At 34.0% G+C, this 23,585-nt stretch overlaps 1 protein-coding gene across 1 annotated transcript; it reads right to left on the bottom strand.

Moving 5' to 3' along the window:
- Positions 1–2,024: 2,024 nt before the first annotated feature.
- On the bottom strand, positions 2,025–22,518 carry LOC113391614 (transcription factor SUM-1). The gene is made up of 4 exons (XM_026627640.2): positions 22,160–22,518; positions 8,774–8,902; positions 2,702–2,801; positions 2,025–2,174 (listed from the first exon to the last, which is right to left on the bottom strand). Exons 1-4 carry the CDS (start codon positions 22,412–22,414, stop codon positions 2,098–2,100), a joined length of 561 nt encoding a protein of 186 aa, XP_026483425.2. The 5' UTR covers positions 22,415–22,518; the 3' UTR covers positions 2,025–2,097.
- Between the last annotated feature and the right edge of the window lie 1,067 nt (positions 22,519–23,585).

Raw genomic sequence — 23,585 nt, 5'->3', positions numbered from 1 at the left:
AAGAAAATAAGAAGAGCAATCCTCTTGTTTTCTTAGTCCGGATAATTTCTGGTAGATCCTTTTGCTACACCAAGCTTTTTTTTAAATATGTATGTATCTATGCGAAATACCGCTCACTGATTAATCACGAAATCTCAGAAACTATAACATCTACAAACTTGAAATTCGGCAGGTTCCTTATAGTTTCTTATATAGTATAGAATATATCCACTAAGAACGGATTTTAAGAAACTTCACCCCTAAGGGAGTGAAACGGGGGTTGGAAGTTTATAAAGTTTCTAAACTATATAAACAAATATTTATTATGTATCATGTATTAATACAGGTTCAAAAGGGATACCGAAATACTCTTTATCATCATTTTAAATATTATTTATTTGATTAAACATATAAAGTAATGTCAGATCAATCTCAGAATATGAAATCAAAAAAGAGTATGTACGCGTGCCACTGTCTCTTCTCCAATTGAGGAAGTTTTGAAGCTCACTCCACCAAGCTGCTCCTATGCTAGTTGGTGGATACATGTGGCAGGTTTCCTCACGTTGTATGATGCATACTTGTTGACTATTACGTATTATATAAATTTGATCATATTTAACTGACATAACTTTTTATTTCAAATTTCGGAAAAAAGTAACTAACAGGTTGTTCTCGGTAGAATCTACATTACGGACCGGTGGTAGCTTTAGGTTTAATATAGTTCCCTAAAATTACGATTCAGAAGTCATTATAAAGGCCTACTCGAATAAAGTATATTTTGATTTTGACATTATTTTTTTATTTTACCGCCAAACACGAGATGGATTATAAATATTAATTAAGTATATCATAATATTTAATATCACTTGGCCCTTGGAGTAGTGGTGCAAAAAGCTTCATCAAAAGTATAACACCTCGCCTGGTGAAAGGATGGCTGGTTCGTTTTTAGCCCAGAGGATCGGAACTGCGATTCAACGGGGAAATGCTGCTGGCATTCTTGCCACCATTCCACGAAAGATTTATACAGTTACTATTTTTCATTCATATTTGAATATATTTAAACACGTAATAATATCAATTCTTGTGTTAATAAATCTTATTTTTAATCAGATTTAAGTACATAGAGATTCAGTGGTACTTGCCCGGGTTTGAACTCGTTATTGTCGATCCGATATTAGAGATCCACGTCTTTTCTCGTCAAAGATCAAAAGCGAATGCAATATCGTGGTAAAAATGCGTTTTTTTTATTGAACGTCAAAAGTACGGTAACTTTATTTAGTAATTATTGACGTATTCATGTTCGTAATAGTAACAAATCGCGGACTCCATCAGCTTTTTCTAATTAATAATTTGAGTAAGCAATGATTTCAGCCGCCATATTTGTTTAGTCATTTTCAGTATCTTTACTAATGTCACTGATCCCGAGGTTCAAACTCCAGGTCGGGTTAATGAAAAATTTTGGGTTTTCTGTTGAATTTGACGTTGAATTCTCAGTAAAAGCCTGGAGTCTGGGATTTGGAAGTGTATACACTCCCGTGCCTCGGAGAACGCGTAAAGTCTGGTCCTGTTTCTGAACTTTTTGCGCACGTGTCGGATTTGCCTTTCCATTGGTTTATGAGAATAAGGAGATACAGAGTGCACCTGTTGCGGACACACTTGTGAACTATAATTTTTCCTACGTATCTGGCTGTTCTCCCTTGAAATGGGCCGCCTTGATCAAAAACGGCCAGGACAACATCGTAATGATACCTGGTCGTACCGTCGGACCCCGGGGCAGCACCAGGTACATTATTTTTTATATTATATTTATATATTTTTTATATAGTAATAACTTCTTTCTCTAACTCTCGTAAACTTCTTATCTAATATTAGGAAATATAAAGGGATTTTATTTTTTAAATAAATACTTTTTTTTTGTAATATATTCTATTTAAGATTAACCGTCAAACGACTTTAAATTGTTAATTTGAAAAAAGAATGTCAGAATGCCTTTAGAATATATTAATTTTTTTTTTTTTGGTTTTAAAAATAAAATGACACTGTAATTTTTAAATAAATATATATTATTGAGCACCGATTTATACTTATACAATATTACACTATATTTATTAACAAATGTCACGGATCCTTAGCGAGAGCTTGTACGATACACCTTAATCGCGCCAAACTGTTCAGCCCACACGTGGTTGATTCGCCTGGTGGACAAAAAAAAATATCTTAACTCAATATTAAATTAAATTTGGGCATACTTTTAATATTAGAAAAAAAAAACAAAAGTTTTTACTACTTTTACCCGACTATTTAGACTTAGAAGTCTTTTATTGTACAATGTTTACGTTTTTAAACGTCTCAAAATTTCAATAGTCAAAGGTAACGATACGTTCAGCCTCCAGGTCAGAAATCGGTGCCTGGAAGAGATAGCTATGTAGCGATAAGGTCGCCAAAATTGTACGCCTCTTTTATTTAGGCTGTATCCGTGTTGTATTTATTTATTTTCTCTTTATGGTGTACAATAAAGTATAAAGTAAATAATTATTGTACATTGAAATTTAAAAAAAATCCTAAATTTCTCACCGATTCTCAGATCTAAGATCTATTCTTAAACTATTGGCAATGATTCTAATTTTAAAAAAAAGTCTTTTTATTTTGCCCCTCCCATGAATGTCTACACATTTAATATTAATAATGTCAATTAGTATTTTATATAAATATTTAAGCTCACCATTAAGGAATGGCTTCTCTCTGTCCGTTTTCGAGTCCTTTACTTCACTCTGAGTCTTCGTGACTGGTTCCACGTAGCCTTTACAGCTGTCTGACTCCAACTGTAGAAGAAAATTATACAATTTAGCTTAAATTATAAAACACACTTACACACACGGTCGAATACTGCAACGTCAAATAAATATTTAAGTCCAACTTAACTATTTAAGACGCCGCATATTAAAACGTCAATTTTAAGCATCATTCAACTTTGAGAGTGATTCAAAATTAATAATAATATGATTATCATTAATGGATATGTTTATATATCTCAACTCGTAGCTGATTTTACATTTATGGCTAAACGAGATGGCCCAGTGGTTAGAACGCGTGCATCTTAACAGATTAGTTCGGGTTCAAACTCAGGCAAGCAACACTGAATTTTCATATGCTTAATTTAGGTTTATAATTCATCTCGTGCTCGGCGCGGCGGTGAAGGAAAACATCGTGAGGAAACCTGCATGTGTCTAATTTCAACGAAATTCTGCCACATGTGTATTCCATCAACCCGTATTGGACCAGCGAATTGGAATATTCTCCAAACCTTCTCCTCAAATGGGGAGGTGGCATTAGCCCAGCAGTGGGAAATTTACAGGCTGTTAATGTTAAAATGTTATGGCTAGTGCCGTTGAGTGTTATGGGCCAAATTAGAGGTGCGTCGAGAACTGAAGTCGCCTGCCTGCCGTGCTGCATACAGTTACTACTGTGCCTTAGGCATCGTTAGATTCGGTCGTAGATCACAATTACGCTTGCTACGAAAAAGAACGATCGACCACGATTTCTACTGTCAAAAACGGCCCTGGAACCAACTGAGCCCTTCCAGTCCAGTCCGATCCTGGTTGAAAATAAAAGAGCGCCGATACATTCCTGGAGCGCGTAGATGGTTAATGTCTGCCCTGTTTACGGGCGATAACCAAGTTAATGCAGCGTGTAGTATTTTAGTTCGGCGGAGAAGTTTCATTGTCATCTGTCTGCATGAAATTTCCCATAATTTTATTTAATTACAGTTATTCAATATGGCCACTATTTGTAGGAGTATGTTTTCTTTCAGGTTTCATAAACATTTATATCTGGGTATTGTCTGGAGAAAAATTCGTGCAATTATTGACGGCAAGTCATAATAATAAGTACTTGATAAACCATTAATATTATTAAATTGTTATTTCACTTTCTTAAACGTAACGGTAACGAAATGTTAAGCACACGGGGGTAGGTGATGGTTTAAGATGAGATGGCGGCAATTATTGACTGCCTTTTGAAGTAAATGACCAGTGTGATGAGGAACATAAAGGCAGCGTTGTAGGCTTTTGGGAACGACCCCAGTTGATGAGATGTCTATGGGAACATTACGAACGGTGTCTGTACGCCAATGATGTTTCAGTTCTACGCTAAGTATTTATGTTTGCTGAGCATTTATTTAACTAACATAACTGTATTTTTAGATGTTGTAAAAGAGTAACTACTGAGTTTCTTGCCGGTTCTTCTCGGTAGAATCTACATTAACTACAGAGTATGTCAGTGAACAATTCTTTTTTTTTAAATATCCTGCCTAGATGTCAACAAATACTAAGTCCACGCATTTTTACCATTAATATAATCTTGTATTGAGTAATATGCCGTATTTATCGATTTTTTTTTTGTTTTGAGCTTTAAATTTTTTAATAGGCCAAGTTGAAAATAGTTATGTGTATATTTCTCTAAAGAGATTTTATAACTTTCTTTCAAAACGTTGATTTTATATCTTATAAAACATAATGTATACTAATATTATGAATATGGAAGTATCTCTGTCTTTCTGTCTGTTGCTCTTCCACGGGCAAACTACTGTACTGAATTTGATGAAATTTGGTATGAAGCAAGATTGAACTTCAAGGAAGGATATAGGCTAGTTTTTTATGCCTAACGCCTGACAATCAACGCGAGTGTAGCCGCGAACGACAACTAGTATCTAACTTATATTAGTGCTATATTTCAGCACTACACGGCCTAGTTGGACGTGGATTATAAAAGGCCTGGTCACCACATCTTATATTTATTAACAGCGAAATGGTTCCGCAGGTATTTTTCTGGCTCAGAAATTGAGATCCTGGCATAAAACCTTTTTTTATAGCATAGGTTGGTGGACGAGCATTTGGGCCACATGATGGTAAGTAGTCACCACCCATAGACAAAGGCGCTGTAAGAAATATTAACCATTCCTTACATCACCCATGCGCCACCAACCTTGGGAACTAAGATGTTATGTCCCTTTTGCCTGTTTACACTGATTACACTGGCTCACTCACCCTTCTAACCGGAACACAAAAATACAGAGTACTGTTATTTGGCGGTAGAATATCTGACCTTTTCAAAACGTAATAGAATTATCATTCGAGATTCAAATTTAACAAAATAAACTAAGGCTCGGTTAAAATTAACCGCATAATTAGGCAAAGGAACTTCTCGATATAAATGAAACGATGAACTGTCGTTTATTTCTAGTACTCGAAATATACCTCAGAACAGGTTCTGGAAATGGCATCAGGGTGAATTTCTGACTATGGAACATGTCCGATCACCGGTTTAATATATAATCGACTTCAAAAATTCAGTTATATGGGTTTTTTAATGTTTGTGATCTCAGAACTCATTTATGTCTTTTTTTTTTGTTCAGGTATGTTTTGCGTTTGACCTGATTTCAATTAGAAGAAATAATATACTCTAAGAGCAAAAAAATTACTGACGAACGCATGAATCGCATTTTTAGCATATTTTTTGGAGTCGTTTCGTTTTTTAAATCAAATATTATTTAATTTATTTTGTGTTTAAATGTTTCAAACATTACTAGTATAAAATATTTAAATATTTTATTTGTTCAGGGGTTCTTATGAGCCTACTAGAGTAATAATATTTAAGATTTAGTTTTCTTGTCGGCGGTGCACAACTAAATCGTGTTCCAGTTAGAATGAATGAATATTTACAGAAGATTTCGGTGTCAAATCCAAAACATTATTAAATATTCATGTGTTTAATATATGTTTGCTTAAAGCAATGTAGTGAGGACACCTCCATCTTTAAAAAAAATCTAACAAATGGATATTCAACATCAACCCGAATTATCCTTAGCCCAACAGTGGGAATTGATTAGGCTGTAACGTTACATAATTTTAATTATAACTACTCTGTTTCATCATTCTAATTGTAATTACTCTGTACGACATTGTTGTAAGCCGCAATGACAGATGGCATTTCTAAACCACCATCTGCTCTATGACATCAGATGTGTATCAAAACGTGTTCGGACAGGTCGACGGTGCGTGACGAACGCGCAGACGGACATGCAACATATATGCTGACTGATATATTACGTGTAAAATGCACCAATGTGTCAAATGCGTTCATATTAATTGCTCAAATATCTATCTATAGGACATTTCAATTTAGTTCGTGACAAAAACTGACATACATACGTATTCGTAACCCTGGTTTCAGTGATGTTATTTCGTAAGAACGCACTCCGTATCGCTCGTGAAATGTGTAAAGTTTGACCTGTAGTCTCGTCCAATAACATATAGTAAAGCGAAGTATACATATTATAAAAATCAATATTTGATATAAGATCCAAACAGTCGTTTTATTTCAAATGATAACAAATGTAATAGACACACATTTCGTCACGGTAGCAAGCGAAAGCGAGGGACGAGCTGGGTTTTTTAGTGGGTAGTCCGGTGGTAAGCGCGTAATGCCTTTTCAAACAAAATTCATGTTTTTTTTTTTGCATTGGTAACCTGCAAAATGCCATGTCAACTTATAAAATGCACAGACAGACACTTCGTTTATATTTATATGAACATAGTGTATGTTTTAATTTAAATTAATGATATTAATAAAAATTAACTAAAGTTTTTTTTATTCATTGATATAAATATAGATTATTATGTCTTAAAAAGATAGATAAAGATTTGAATGACACTGGAATATTTTGTAGGTTTGGTGATCATCATCTTTTGATGTTAGCTTTCGAATAATTTCTAATCGTCTGAAGTCGGCACGTCAGTGATAAAACACGAATTCCAAGACGTGATTAATTGAAATTACAATAAGAAGCAATTTTCCTTGACATTTTTCCATGTGATTATTCTATGTTTAATAATATTTTTTGTTATCGTTTCCCAGTGAAGTTAAAAATATTTCAATAAGCCATTGTTACGTGTACAAGAGACAACATCTTAGTGGTTAGTACAAGCCCGTCTGAATAGGTACCAGCCACACATCGGATATTCTAGCGCCAAACAGTAGAAATCAGTATTGTTATGTTCCAGCTTGAAGGGAGTGGACCAGCATATAGACCAGTTCTATAGGCACAAGGGACATAGCATTAGTTCCCAAGATGGCGTATTGGCCATGTATGGAATTGTCAATGTTTCTTATAGCGTTATTGTCTTTGAGCGGTGGTGACCACACACATTTATAAAAAAGACACTAAATTTTAATCAAACATAAACTTTAACATTTATTTATACTAGCATCATAAAAGCATATGATTCGATTATTACAAAGACTCGTGTATCATCCAAATCCGCCACAGAGTATATTTTCACATAAAATACAGTTTAAAAAATAATATTTTAAATACATAGTATGTATAAAATATTTCAAACAACAATTCCCGCGCAATTTGTCACCACAGATAATGTTAAATATAGTCTGCATCTAAAGGAAAAGACGCATGTCATGATGTTAAATTGCCATTAATACGCGTCGCCGATTATTTATCTGTGCTCGTGCAGGAAATAGAGTACACGGAATAAATTGTATAGGTTTATTATAATTGGATGGGAGACGGTTTTGTGTCTGGTGTTTTTTATATTATTTTTGTCATGTTTAATATACTTTTAATATATCATTAATATAATTTTTTGTAGCTATGTAAAAGGGGCAATATTGTTACAAAATGTTATTTATTTTCAGTTAGTTTGTGTTCGAATCTTGCGTGTGAATTTTATAGTATGTACATATTTTATTAAGCTGCAATGTTGTGCACATCTTTGTGCAATTTGTGTAGACCGTCTAGGTAGGTAGGTAGGTAGGTATCTATCCTCATCATTTATTGTACCGTGACTATTTGTATTGTCGTTTAATGATTTAAAGGGTTAGTGTTGTAATTACAGGTAAAAGGGACATAGCAGTTGTGATTCCTTAGATTGCCAGTGCTATTAAATATTTTATATTTTTTACAATGCCGCTGACCGTGTAGAAGGATGCTCACCATTAGAAGACTCATTTGTTTGTTTGCCTAATTTCAACAAATAAAAAAAAAAACATTCAAAATGGCCACTGAATTAAATTGTTCTTATAAGTAATACCTTCTAACTAATAAAGAAGAATAAAGATTTCGATTTGATTATATTTTTTGGCGCATGCTGTGTTCTCTTTGAGTAATTGTGACACTTAGAATAGAACTTTACTTTTGTTTTATTATATTACTTTAATCAGTGTACACGTTGTTGAAGAACTATATATAAGACCCGATCGAAACCTATCCGCAATTATAGATCGCTAAAAAATTACGATACTTTAGTCGGCAGCATACATCCGCAAAATTAATTGAATCGAGACATTTTGATATTAAATCCTTAAAATTCAATGACATGACAATTCACGGGCGGCCATGTTTGACGTATACGGGTGCGTTCAGAAAGTGCGTTCCAAATGATAATTTCGTGCCGAGCTACGGTAGAATCGATGGAAACTTAAACACAATAAATTATAAACCAACGTTTATGAAAAAAGTTATATGTTATATGAAACGTTAAGGATAAACCGCAGTTGTTTAGTTTTATTTATTTTTCCCGAGCTAAGCTAATAATATCTATACTAATTTTATAAATGCGAAAATAATTGTCTGTCTGTTGCTCTTTCACAGCCGGAACACAGAACTGAATTTAATAAAATTTAGTATAAAGCAAGCTCCAGGGAAAAACATTTTACGACTAATCCCTAAAACATTTATATATCAGTACAGATATCCAGATCAACTGATGAATGAACTCACGGCAGCTGCTCTTAACGCTGCTTGCAATCTTTCAATGTGTTGTATGGCCGCTCGAAGTATTTCTAGTTTCGGTAGTCGCCCGCTGCCCGCTCTGGCGCGTATCCGGAGCTCTTCAAATGCTGCGTTCACCTGGAAAAAGATATATATATATCATATATAGTATATGGTAAAAGCCTAAAACTGAAATTCCGACTGCTGCACTACTTCTCCATCTGAGGAGAAGGTGAGAAGCATATTCCACCACGCTGCTCCAATGCGGGTTGGTCGAATACACATGTGACAGAATTTCATTGAAATTAGACACATGCAGGTTTACTCACGATATTTTCCTTCAATTGTCGAGCACGAGATGAATCATAAAAACAAATTAAGCACATGAAAATTTAATGGTGCTTCCCATGTACGCGTTCTAACCCCTGGGGCATCTCGGCTCGTATAATATATATTATGATATATCCTGTAATTATTTGCCTGATTCTTATAGATTTTACTTTTAACAATTATTTAATTTAAAACGAACTCCGCCACTATAGACCGACGACAAGGACAAGCGGCCCACCTGATACTAAGTGTTCACCATCGCCCGTGGAGATTGGGAACTAAGACGTTATGTCTCTTGTGCTAGTCACTGGCTCACTCACCCTTCAAACCGGTACAATGCAATATTGAGCATTGCTGCTTGGTGGTAGAATTTTTGATAATTGGTTGGTACCTAACCAGCTGGTGATGGGCTTCCACAAGGCCCTACCACCAAGTACCGTATAGTAAGTATGATGAAGATGGTTGAATAGTTAAGAGATAAAAGCGTAACAAACAAACACACTTTCAAATTTATAATATTAGTATAAAATACTTTAGTTTTATATAAATATTGAATACATGTAATCTAGGTATATATATTTATATACGGTCTGAGTCCCTGATTCCAGTTGCCTATACTATATGGACTTTCTTCTTAAAACCTCTGTTTTTTCGTGCGAACTTGGTAAGGTCTTGTTTAAGTTAATAAATTTATAATTAATCTTTTAATAAATAATATTAATTGATGCTTAAAAACTTTACAGTTCTGTGAACGTCGTCATTGAGCGAAAGCATAAAAAATCAGACCGACCGTCTTAAAATTAGTTCAGACTTATTAGTTCCGAGTCGTTTAATACAAGCGACATAATTCAGAGATCAAATAAAAATTTGTTTTGACAACTATAAAAACTGAATACACGGACAGACGTTTTATTATAGACATATTTATGTGGACGAGAATGAGCGAAGATGGCCCAGTGGCTAGAATAAGTGTATTTACCGAAGATCGCTGGTTGAAACCTGGGTCAGCACCAATGAGTAATTACGAATTATTTATTAACTTCAGAAATACTGACACTGACATAAATAAGTATACTCGTCGCGACTGGGCTAAGAACTCCTCTTCTTTTGAAAATATTTTGGGCTTAGTCCACGCTGCTCCTGCAACATGGCTGCATGTTGCTAAGATGGAAAATTGGGGACTGTGATCTTATGTTCCTTGTGCTTGTAGTTGACTCAGCCTTCATATAAAACACAACAATACTGAGTATTACTGTTTGACGATAGAATAAAGGGGGGGTCTCTACCGGACGGACTTGCATAGAGCGTTACATACACATACATTACATTAGCAGCCTGTAAATTTCCCACTGCTGGGCTAAGGCCTCCTCTCCCTTGGAAGAAGGTTTGGAGCATATTCCACCACGCTGCTCCAATGCGGGTTGCTGGAATACACATGTGGCAGAATTTCGTTGAAATTAGACACATGTAGGTTTCCTCATGATGTTTTCCTTCACCGCCGAGCACGAGATGAATTATAAATACAAATTAAGCACATGAAAATTCAGTGGTGCCTGCCTGGGTTTGAACCGGAAATCATCGGTTAACGCGTGCATCTTAACCGATGATTTCGGGTTCAAACCCAGGCAGGCACCACCGAATTTTACATGTGCTTAATTTGTGTGTATAATTCATCTCGTGCTCTGCATCTGTGTCTAATTTCAACGAAATTCTGTCACATGTGTATTCCACCAACTCGCATTGGAGCAGCGTAGTGGAATATGCTCCATACCTTCCCCTCAAAGGGAGAGGAGGCCTTAGCCCAGCAGTGGGAAATTTACAGGCTATTAATGTAGTCCATAATTATGTACATCTTGATCGTTTAAGTATAATGTGTCACTAATATTCAAACGCTATTAATAAATCTATCTCTAATAACTGTCGTATAAAAATAACTTGTTTAATCGCGCATATTCAGGATTTCAGTCCGAGTGGCAATATATAATTGCGTTTAATAACCTATTAATTTTACATCAAGCTTAAACCTACTGAGGTAACAATATTGTTAACGCAATTGTAATGACGGGGTGCAACAGGTATAATATTTGGTCCTTTTTTGTTTTACGTCTTTTCAATACGCTTTTATTAGCTTGACGTATATGAATGTATGATATCGGTAGGCGGACTTGCAAATGGGCCATCTGATGGAAAGTAGACACCACCGCCCACAGACATTGACGCTGTAAGAAATAGTAACCGTTCCTTACATAGACAATGTCCCGGATTGGGAACTAAGATGTTGTATCCCTTGTGCCTGTAGTTATACTGATTCAGTAACTCTTCAGAACAATAATGACTTTTACTGTTTATATAATACTTACTCAGACGGACTTGCACGAAGCCCTAACACAAAGTGAATGGTTGTCCTAGTATCCAAGAAATACCAGAAAAACTAAATAAATTCAAAAGAAAACCGATGTCATAGGTTCCCTAAACACCGTCCAAATATCGGTTAATGTTTTTCTAATGGGTTTTTTTGTTTCGTTTTCATTATTTCTCTTAATCGTTACAATTTTTACATTTCGTAAATTTAATCGTTACAACTATAAAATACATTACGTAACATAAATCCACCCCAATCAATAAATTATTTGACGTTAACCGGACAGATTTATGGGGAACTATCATAATATTTAATGGCATTTACGAAAAGACACAACATTGGTATAAATAAAAATAAATGTTTCGCTTCGAGGGGCGTGCGTGTGTATTTATGTATTAAAATGTCAGCCGTATATTCGTGTTTTTATTGGTTAAACTATTTTCGTTTTCAAATGTCGCATATTAATTAATTTATATTTTTTTCACCCATTTGCTGTTGAAACACTTGGCCTTTGGAGTAGTAGTGCAAAAAGCTTCATCAAAAGTATAACAGCTCGCCTTATTGCCTCCACTGGTGACAGAAGTTTCGTTTTTTGCCCAGAGGATCGGAATTGCGATTCAACGGGGAAATGCTGCTAGCATTCTTGCCACCATTCCACGCGGTCAAGATTTATACAGTAATTAATTTTAATTCATATTTGTATTAAGAACTTAATGTTAATAATTCTTATTTAAATATATATTATACATATATATATATTATTAATTTGTATTTTGATATTAATATTGTTTGTAATTCTGGTTAATATTTTGGTAAAAGTATATTTATTTTGGGTTTAACCAAGATTATGTAAGTTATACGTCTTCCGGGTAGAAGAAGTCGGATTTATGCGCTCCTTTTTCCCTGTTGTGATGTCGCTGGGGCCAGGGGATATCAGTACCTCGGGTTTTCTTCTACGAGTTACAGGCCGACGCCGAGGTATGCCGATAGTCGGAGAGTCATGGTGGGTAAGCGATCCTGCGACATCCCACAAAGAGACGGCGGGTACCTTTTTTTGTGGGGAATCCCCACAATTGCTCTCATCACCAGCAAGTCACACACACACAAATATTATTATGTTTTATTGTAATTCAAAGGGTATTAAATAAATGTAATTGTATAATTATCATTATTGAGTCCTTATTTTGTTTACTATTCACATTAAGTGTATACCTACTGATTATTACTGAAGAGTCCTCTAAGGGCCTTCCGGTGCACTGTCAATTATACACTAATCAAAGACAATGAGATTTATACATAGACAATTTTACTTTTACTAATATGACACACTCTTAACAGTAGTAAATTTTGGTCATTATTTTATATATTTTTTAATAAATTAAACATTCAGTAGATCTACAGAATGTTATTTGTAAAATGACCTTTTATACAACGATATATTTGTAGAATACTAGAAACCTGCTCCCGCTTTACATGGGCGATGTTTTTTGAATAAAGGAAATTTTATTATTTAAAAATAATTTACTCCAATATATATATATATATAACAAAAAAAATGTCACATTCTACCAATGAAAAAAATTTGGAATTAGATCATTATATCCCGAGATCACTCCCAACATACAAACGAACAATTTTTTCTCTTTATAATATTAGTGTAGGAGATATTTGTCACACGAGAAAATATATTTAAAAAAACAAATTTACATTTAATTATAAACACACAACTCGTTTCCAACAAATCTGGTTAAAATTAAGTATCCGTCTAATGGCAACACTGCATTAGAGCACTTTAAATCTCTTCAAAATGCCCCAACACTCTGGGGACAACTTCATCCGGATTGTTATAAGCTAAATATAGTTGACGCTTAAATTGTTGTTAAGTTAAAACACTTATTTCGACAGAAATAGATTTTGTCATTTCATTATCCGAAAACATTTTCAGCTTTTATTGTTTACTACCTAAACCTGCGGTCTTACACGCAAGAAATTTATAAAGCTTTTTTTTATGTTATTACATACTTATTTGATGGAAAGTGACCACCACCGCCCATGGACATCTGCAACACCGGGGGCCTTGCAGTTGCGTTGCCGGCCTTTAAGGAATGAGTATACTCTTTTCTTGAACGTTCCCAAGTCGTATCGGTTCGGAATACCCGCCGGCGAAAGCTGGTTCCACGTCGTAGATGTGCAGAAAATTAAAGAGGATTCTTGATTGCAATTTACTAAATTGTTACAATTTAGCAAATAATTAATTTTAGATAGCGGAAAATAGTTAGTGGCCGGTTAGAGAGCGGTGGAACGGCTGTGTAAAAAAACAAAATGAATAACGTAAACAAAATTAAAGGGCAAGGGCGTTTTTGCATAAGCGAACATGCCGCCCTGGTTGAGGATTCTTAGGAGGATACAAAAATAATATATTTTAAACTTAAAACTATCTTAATTAATCACAGGTCTATGACTTAATTTGGACAACATTTTTGCGAGATTTGACGTTGGATCTGCCAGAATGACATTGCATTGTCCAACAGACTTTATATCTAAATTAAGTGTAGTTCTAACTGATTCGTTCTGAGCACATTCCATCAATACGTACAAAAGATCATCACGTACATTACAAGTTGTGCAGTTCGGAGATGTTTTTTTCCGCATCAGAAATGCAAACGTATTGCATGGGATGTGCCCAGACCGAAGCCGCAGAATTAATTTAGTTTCATTAAAATTGATGTTACTGTTCTCAATCCAAGGATATAAAGATTATTTACATTACTTTCCTTTTTTATCGTTCTTTGTATTAGTTTAAACAGCATTAAAATTTGTTGAGTGTTTAAGAACTAGTTAGCGTACATACAGACACCGGCGTAAGGCGACTTTATCTTAAAATATTTATAGAGAACTCTATCTCTAGATAGTATAAAACAAAGACGCTTCCCGTCGTCTGTACGCTTAGATCTTTTAAGCTACGCAACGGATTTTAATGCGGTTTTCATGAATAATTATATCAATTCAAGAGAAAGGTTTATATGTATAATACATGCATATTACAGTGGATAAAAACCGAGAATTCAAATCGGAAAAAGCAATAATAAATAAATAATAATAATAAATATTGGACAACATCGCATACATTACTCTGATCACAATGTAAGCAGCTAAAGCACTTGTGTTATGGAAAATCAGAAGTAACGACGGTACCACATACACTCAGACCCAAGACAACATAGAACACTAATGAACTTTTTTCTACATCGACTCGGCCGGGAATCGAACCCGGGACCTCAGAGTAGCGCACCCATGAAAACCGGTGTACACACTACTCGACCACGGAGGTATAATATATTTTTATGTTTGTTTTTTATCTAAAAGTTGTATATACACCCTTATTGTATCTGTGTAAACCCGGGCGAACATATACAATAAAAAATTACGTATCCTCTTTTCTACACTACTACAAAGTAAAGTTTGAATAATATAATTTATAATATGGTAATTAACACACTGACGTCGGCTTTTGTTTTATAGACAGGTATCTCCGACCGACGTACCAGACGGGCTTGCACAAAACCCTACAACCACTGAGTAAAAACACAATACAGATTATAAATTTTAGTTCGATCTGCGTACGCCATTTAAAAATATATTAATTTTATCTGTTGAAGGGCTAACTGTGAGCTGTCACTCCGCCTAATAGCACTTTAAACGGTCGTTGTCACGTGAAAGGGAGCTGTCACGTCAAATTACATTCGGAGCTAGCTTATTAACCGACCGAGCATTTAAGTAGGATCATGCTTTTGCCAAGCAATATATGCTATTAATTTTTTATTGAATATTTAATTATAATTTCGTGAACGTGTCGTATATTTAAAGATTATATTACAATTCGATGGTGTTTTTAAAAATGTACCAATCCACAAAAGTACTAAAAAAAGTTTTTTTTTTAAGAGGAAGGAGATTTAAAACAGGAAACTAAAGATATTATTAAAAAAAGAAATGAAATGTCTTTAATATGTTACACATAACATTATGGTTATAGACACATGTACCCATAGGCTCCAATGGAAGGAAACAAGATAAACAAAGCATCGATTTACATATTTAATGCGATTTGCTAATAACTCAGCAATATTGTGCACTACTAGGAGTTTTTTTAGCATTAGCAGCCTGTAAATTTCCCACTGCTGGGCTAAAGGCCTCCTCTCCCTTTGAAGAAAAGGTTTTTGGAGCATATTCCACCACGCCGCTCCAATGCGGGTTGGCGGAATACACATGTAGCAGAATTTCGTTGAAATTAGACACATGCAGGTTTCCTCACGATGTTTTCCTTCGCCGCCGAGCACGAGATGAATTATAAACACAAATTAAGCACATGAAAGTTCAGTGGTGCCTGCCTGGGTTTGAACCCGAAATCATCGGTTAAGATGCACGCGTTCTAACCACTGGGCCATCTCGGCTTATATACTACTATGATATACTTACTAGGAGTTTATGATTAATATATATATATTTATAATACAAAACTTTTACACTTAACTACTTATATCATATTGAACTTAGTAATGCGTAAAGAAATATAAACAGTTCCTTAAGCCGCCAATGTGCCATCAAACTAGGTACCAAGTTGTTAAGTCCTTTGTGTATGTAGTTATACTGGGTAACACACCTTTTAAACCGAAACAAAACCATACTAAGGCTAATGGTGTTTGGCGGTTGAATATATGGAACTAACCTAGACCGGCTTGCACAAAGCTCTGACACCAAGTGAATTACTTCAAATACATATCAAACTATATTTATTGAAATACAATTTTTGGTACTATTGAATTATGAAGCGTTTATTAGGGTCCCGTTTTACCCTTTGGGTACGGAACCTTGGTAAACTTTTACTATTGATCCTTTTGTAACCGTGCAAAGAACGGCAGCTTATAATTAAAACAAAATAATAAACACTATCAGGTTTTTTTATATGATATATGTTGGGGGACGAGCAAATGGGCCGCCTGATGGTAAGTGGTCACCGTCGCCCATAGATAATGGCGCTGTAAGAAATATTAATCACTCCTTACTTCGCCAATGCGCCACCAACCTTGGAAACTAAGATGTTATGTCCCTTGTGCCTGTAGTTACAATGGCTTACTCACCCTTCAAACCGGAACACAACAATATTGAGTACTGCTGTTTAGCGGTAGAATATCCGATGAGTGGGTGGTACCTACCCAGGCGGGCTTGCACAAAGCCCTACCGTCTATAAAATAAAATGTTTTAATAATAATATTTCTAAACGACTATATTAAAATAAAATGGCGACCGAAAAACAACGCCCAAACCTAATCCCACGATAGGGTTAATGCTGATTTGACAATTTATTTGAACACACTAATCCCGGCACGCGGTATCGGCCACGTACCGGAATTTCCCATAATCCCGTAATCCCGGGGACGTGATGCGACAACTTATTTATAAGTTTCTATAAACGTCTGAGACGATTTGAGAATTAAACGCGCGTTTAAATTTTATTAGAGTTTCTACTATTATAATATTTTACAAAAAAATATATACGTGAGGAATTCTTCTTCGGCGTAATAAAAAATATTCTTTAATTGCCTAGAAACAATGAATAGACATGCGCGCGCATTATAAAAAAATACTCTTATCATTTGTATATAACGCACCAAATGAATGTGTCATTTAAATTTAGAACATCTGAATAGTTGGGAAGAATAAAAATTTCTCTGCCCCTTATAGTGGCTATTTTCTTTATGAAAAACGCGGCAAACTGACAAGACACTCATCCGGTGTAAAGTTACTACCTTAACAGTAGGTTGCTTACCTTAGCAGTAGGAGCGTGCGTGCAGGCTGTTTCCTTGACGGTTTCGAAATCATATCGGTTCGGAAATATCGCCAGCGAAAGTTGGTTCTATAGAGTGTTTGTCCGAGCCAGAAAATTTCTTAAAAATCACAATGTTATGGATTTCCCGACGTGGTCACGAGTATATGCAGATTGCAAATCTGTCTGCTTCTTTTATTTTAGACCAACGTGTGGACCAATAGAACCCATTGCAAATTGAACATCTTACCGTATTGGATAAGTTTATATTTTTTTGCACCACGGTAGTTTATTAGAATTAATCAATATAAAATTGACATTGCTACCTAATACTTGATGGTGTTTAGTTATTTTATAGTATCACGTCTTAAGTTATATTACATTGGAATAAGACTTCCAACAGATAAATCAGGATATTAATGGAATGTAATTTCGAATCTGAATATGGATAGGGATATATGAATGATATTGTACCAGTTTCAGAAACGGTTACGGATACGAAAATATTTCGGATTAACCAATTACAATAACTTTAATTACTAATATGATTTTAAATTATTTAGAAATTGTAAAAGAGAATATTACTAGGTAACGAATTTACTTTATCCGTAGGCTATTATTTGGAATTACCATGCAAAATTATAATAAACTTTTTTTCATCGGATTTGGTTACGGTTGCGGATAGTTTTTTATTCGGATATCCGATAGTTTCGATTGCGTTTAGGGAGCTCCATTACATCTCTGTTATAAATTTAATTTCTAAAATAGAGCATTTAGAGTTGTTTTCTTTACGAATTTTTGAACATTCTGTTCGAATTTTTGAACAGAATACAAACTGAACTTTATTGCGATTTAACGGAGAACTGCTGATAGCATCCTTGCTTCTGTTTCACGCAGCCATGATTTATACAGTAACTATTTTTAATTTTCATATATATGTTTAAGATCCTACCGTTATAATGTTAATAATTCTTTTCTATATGTACTTTATATATATATAATATTAATTTATATAATTATCTAGTAGAGAAATCGCTTCTGTATATTTCTATATTTCTTCATAGTATTATCTAAATTTTTTAACATAAACTTAATCATGACTATTATAAAATATCATTTTGAAAAAGGACCAGTTATTTTCCTCATAAAAAACTCAGTTAATACTATTGTAATAGTATTCAGTTTGAACTTCACAAATACCATTATGACAAGCTAAATGTATTATTAAAATAAAATATATCCCATGTCGCTTCTGGATAAATAAACTTCCTAATGTTGAAAATATTATCAAAACCGGTTCAGTAGATCTAGAGTTCCGATCATTAACAAACACATTTTTTCCTTAGAGAAGTTTAGGATATAAATAAAAAAAAAAGTTTGGCAGGTAGGTTCCTTATAGGGTGTAATTAAGGGGGTAAAACAAGGGTTTCAATACTTGAAATTTTAAATGTATGCTCTATAAATGGTGTGGAGGTGCACTAATAATGCATCTTTAGAAAACAACCGCATTTTTGGACTAAAACAGGGGGTGGTTTTGTTTTTTAGTTTTCAAGAAAGAAAACTAATGATATACATATAATGTACACTCAGAAATAGTGTATCTTCCTACCAGTAAAAACATTTTTAGAATTAAATCATTAGTTCCGAATTATCCCTTACATACAAACAAATTTTACCTCTCTATAATATTCGTATAGATTGTTATCATATCAAGTTTGAAAATAAGTAAGCTATACCCTGTACAAGTTAGCTTGATCTTTTTGACAGATATATTTTTTTCTGATCGACATAACTTTGCAATGACGAACATATTATTTTCTTAATTTATTGATTTTAAAAATTGTAAAAATATATATATAAATACAAAATTCCTAAATATTCAAGCGTTATCCGAAAATTTTAAGATTTTTTAGTGCTTCTAAGTAAAATTTAAATAGAAACACTGAAAATAATAGACGCTTGTATAATGTTACATCGGTCGGACGGTAGGGACACGAAGGACAGGCAGCTACAAATATCGATTACATAAATTAATTATTAAAGTCATTGTTACGAACGGGGGTCCTTTTAGTTGGGGTCTCTTTAGCTGATATAACTCTTTTTAGAAAAATAAGGTAAAAAAATATATTTAATTCATATTTGAATTACGCATTCCATCGTTCCATCGACTGTTATATATGTTATATTTTCTGTTTCCCATCACTAGTCCGTCTGTCAAAAAGATAAACAAGTCAAGCTAACTTGAACAGGGTATAGTGTAATTATAGGCACAAGGAATACTATAATATATAATACAACATATATTACATATAGTAAACAATCCACGGCTGTCACATAAACAGGTAACCTAAATGAGAATAGTAATACTATTTGATGTGTATTAGTTGTGAGTTATGAGAACTAAACGTGGCGACAAAAACTCGTGAATTCGTGATTCGTGAATATAATACAAGAATTAGAACTTCGATCAAGAAAATATTATCGAAAATAGCGCGAAAACACGGACAAAACGGACTCTCCGTTACGAAAAATTATTAAAAAATAATATTAAATTTTAACAAAAAAGAAACCGACTACAAGTGATACTCTAAGATAATCAATTTTAAATTAAACGTGATCCCCAAAAAAAGTACATGTTAAATATCTAGATTATTTTTCACCATTAGATTCCAAATTTAAATTTGACCGAATAGGAATTATACCCAAAATAAAATAAGCATTTTGCAAATTGCTTGATAAATTACGGAGTCCCTCTATTTTTTAAGTCGTTGAAACACTTCGTACATCCTAATGTTCGTATAGCCTTTTTCCAATGGAAGTAGGAAAAAAGATAAACAAAGCTTAGATTTTCCTATTTCATGCGATTTGCTTATAACTCAGCTATATTGTGCACTATTAAGAGTTTATGATTAATATATCTTTATTTAAAATACTTAACCAATTATTTCCACTTTAATTTTACTTCCAAAATTCTGTTAGCAGTTTCGTCGACGTTCAAAACGCCATTATTTTGAAAATCCATAGTGAATATCATAGATTAATCAAGCTCTCGACCAATGATATCGCATCAATTTGCTGTCAAATGTTGTTTATTTGGCTTTTTTCCTAAATTTTTAGTTCTAATGTCTATTAGTTAGTATGAAGGCAAAGATTAAAACTTCGCACTAGTATATGGAACCAACGTTGACAAGTGGGTATTGTCAAAGATATGTCTTCGAACCTGAAATTCCTATTTACTTGTATTAAATACTGCCCCGCGCTATGACCAATATTCATATTGTTTTATACTTGGATCATTAAAACGATCTAAAACTTAACAATACGGTGACTACCCAAGAGTTTCTGGACTGACAAACTTAAAATGGTGATCCATTGATCATTGAGCTGACTTAATACCATCCAGACCAGGCAAGCAATCTTCAATCCAACTAAGATCATACGACAACAACACAAGACGAAAATTGACACAAGATAGAGGACAAATGAAAATTGTTCTGAAATTTTGATTGTGATGCAAGCAAATCACACGAACAAACTCCAGATAACAAGAATATACACCAAAGGCAAATGTGTGTGTGACATTAGATGGAGATATATCCGAACCGGTGGTAGGTTTTTTCTTGACAATCAATAAGTAGGTAAATTGAATAAAGATTTTTAAGTTTTTGGCAGTAAGTTCCCACTTAATTGCAAGCAAAAGTTTGTATGTAAGATATTCGTTTTATTTGATCTATATTCCATATCGTGTGGAATGCCAGATTTCGTTCTTGATACATTTGTACTCTGTAACTTTATTTACCAACTCATACTAGATTTTGGGTTGGATGATAAATAATTTTACAGAATGGAATGTGTTATGGTATATATTCCGTACCTTGTTAGGACGAAAACGGCCTTTTGGTATCAATGGGACTTCAGCGGTTACTCGATTTAAATAATCGATAATGTTCATAATACTTTTGAAATTGGCTTTCAAATGTAGGAACTACGAGACATACCTTTTAGTTTAGGTTATGCAAAATTAAATGTCATCACTATTACTTAAGAAAATTTACCAGATAGTAAGTGATAACTAATATCCATACACATTGACGCCGTTAGAAATATTAACCATTCAATACAAAAACGACCAGCAACCTTGGCAACTAAGATTTTATGTCACTTGTGCCTGTAGTCACAGTCAATCGCCCTTCAAACCGGAACACAACAATACTGAGTACTGTTGTTTGGCGTTAGAATATGTGATGAGTGTTTACCAGCGCATAGATGCTTGCACAAAGCCCTACCACCAAATAATTCAAAATATTATTTGGTACAATTTTGACAAAAGAAGTGTTAAAATAGCCATTTTATATATTTACATTCGGTCCAGAGAGCGTTTTTTGGGCAATGGTATACGCATATATCATAAGATACCAAAAAATATAATCAATTTATTAAGACCAAATTTTAATCAATAAATCTTATTCATGAAAATAAGACTTTTTAGAGAAGACGTCTGGATTTAGGCTCTGGTTACATAAATCTGTTTATTTGAAAAGAGCAGCTATGCGAGTTTCTTTCCGTTTCTACTCGATACGCATCTTTTCGAAACGGTGGTTGAATTTAAAGATTAACGATTCAAAAACACTTTATTGTAAAGTTTACTTGAATAAAATACATTTGATTTGATTTAGACGTAACGTATAAGTAAAGTTCTTAAGTTACACCGTCTTCACACGCGTTTAATTAAATAAAATCATGAAAATATTTAAAAGATAAGTATAAAAAACATAAGCAGCTATAACTTAACTTCAAACGTTACTAATACTTCAGTCTTACCAAATATGATATGATATTCAAACAAGAAAACCGTTTTAAACTGTCAAATAGAACCTACTTTCCGTAACCTCCGTCGTTCGCGTAGCGTCGCCGCTTTTCGCCGATCAACAGCCGCTGTTTTTCGCTTGCAAGCCTTACAAGCCCAGACCAAACACCTCCTACTCGGTCCCAGCACGTGCTGGATGTGATCTTCCTCTTTCAACTCGACACTCTGACTATTAATCGATTCTTTATCACAACAATCATTTTTATTCGCCACTTTTTCGTAGTTATATTTTTCGTAGTTATTATCGTATATAGAACTGTAACTCATTTTGACACTGACAGTTTTTTTTTTAAATTTCCCGCGCGCCGCGCATCGCGACACACGACGGACTGAATTCAGAGGGTGAATCTTAAGTCGAGATTTACAAAATATGTTCGCTATTAATAAACTGTCTAGCTGTGTGCGAGTACGTCGTTGAGAGATGCCAATTTATTAGTGTTTGGATTGAAATTGATGCGGGCAATATTTTTCCTTTGAATTTGTTGCGTTGAAAGCTTCGGGATATTTTATCGTGTCTCGTTTTCGAGTTCGATTTTTAACGTCACTTTTACGTTTTTTTATTTTTTTTATGTAACAACTTGTGGTGTTGATTTATAACTATATTTTTGTAGATATATTCGGAAACCTGTTCAATTCCTGGAATAAAGATGTAATATTGACCCAGAAAATGAGCTTGACTATACCAAGTTTCAGTTCTCGGAACCAACTTTATGAAAGTTCCCGCTCAGTCACGAGGATTCGAAAACATTTTTTTTTTCTTTTTTTTTTGTCTTTTAGATACTTACATTTTCAGACACAGACAATATTTAACACATGTTGATATTTCTTAAATATTTGAACGTTACTATTACTCTATTCAATATTCATTGTCGAACTCAATTCGCAAAATACGATACGAAATCGAAAAATATTATTCTATATTATAATCTGTCTTATTAAGATAGTATCAAAACTCTAGCAACCTAAATTGACCGGTTAAAATTTAGTCACGAGTTCCTGATATAGAAACAAAAGCGGGCACTAAATCTGACAAGTTGCATTATTTATACGTCAGTCACAAGTGATCGCAAGTCAGTTTGAGTGCTAATATAAGATATACCAAATGAAAGATACTCGTGTTAGTGTCGAATCATAACTGAAGATTAGAGGAAATTATTTTATATATATTTGCATGTTACGAAATATATATTTTAATTATTTATGATACACTTAACAAAGCTCGTAAAATCTGAGCAAACAAAAAGGGAATTTTGTCGACATATAGTAAAAAATGAATTCTTGATTTCGGATCGCAAAAATAACTTTTTAAAACCAAATTTATAAACTAAACTGTTTAATAGTAGACGTGTTAGCCGATTTGGAGACGATTCATGAATGATACAAGACTCGATACAATTTCGGGCTCATCCGTTTCAGCTTAGCCTGAATTAAATACGTA

Source organism: Vanessa tameamea, chromosome 30 (genome assembly GCF_037043105.1).
Source record: "Vanessa tameamea isolate UH-Manoa-2023 chromosome 30, ilVanTame1 primary haplotype, whole genome shotgun sequence".
Classification (NCBI taxonomy): Eukaryota; Metazoa; Arthropoda; class Insecta; order Lepidoptera; family Nymphalidae; genus Vanessa; species Vanessa tameamea.
Note: the sequence above shows the minus strand (reverse complement) of the source record. Positions and strands in the feature narration are given on the sequence as shown.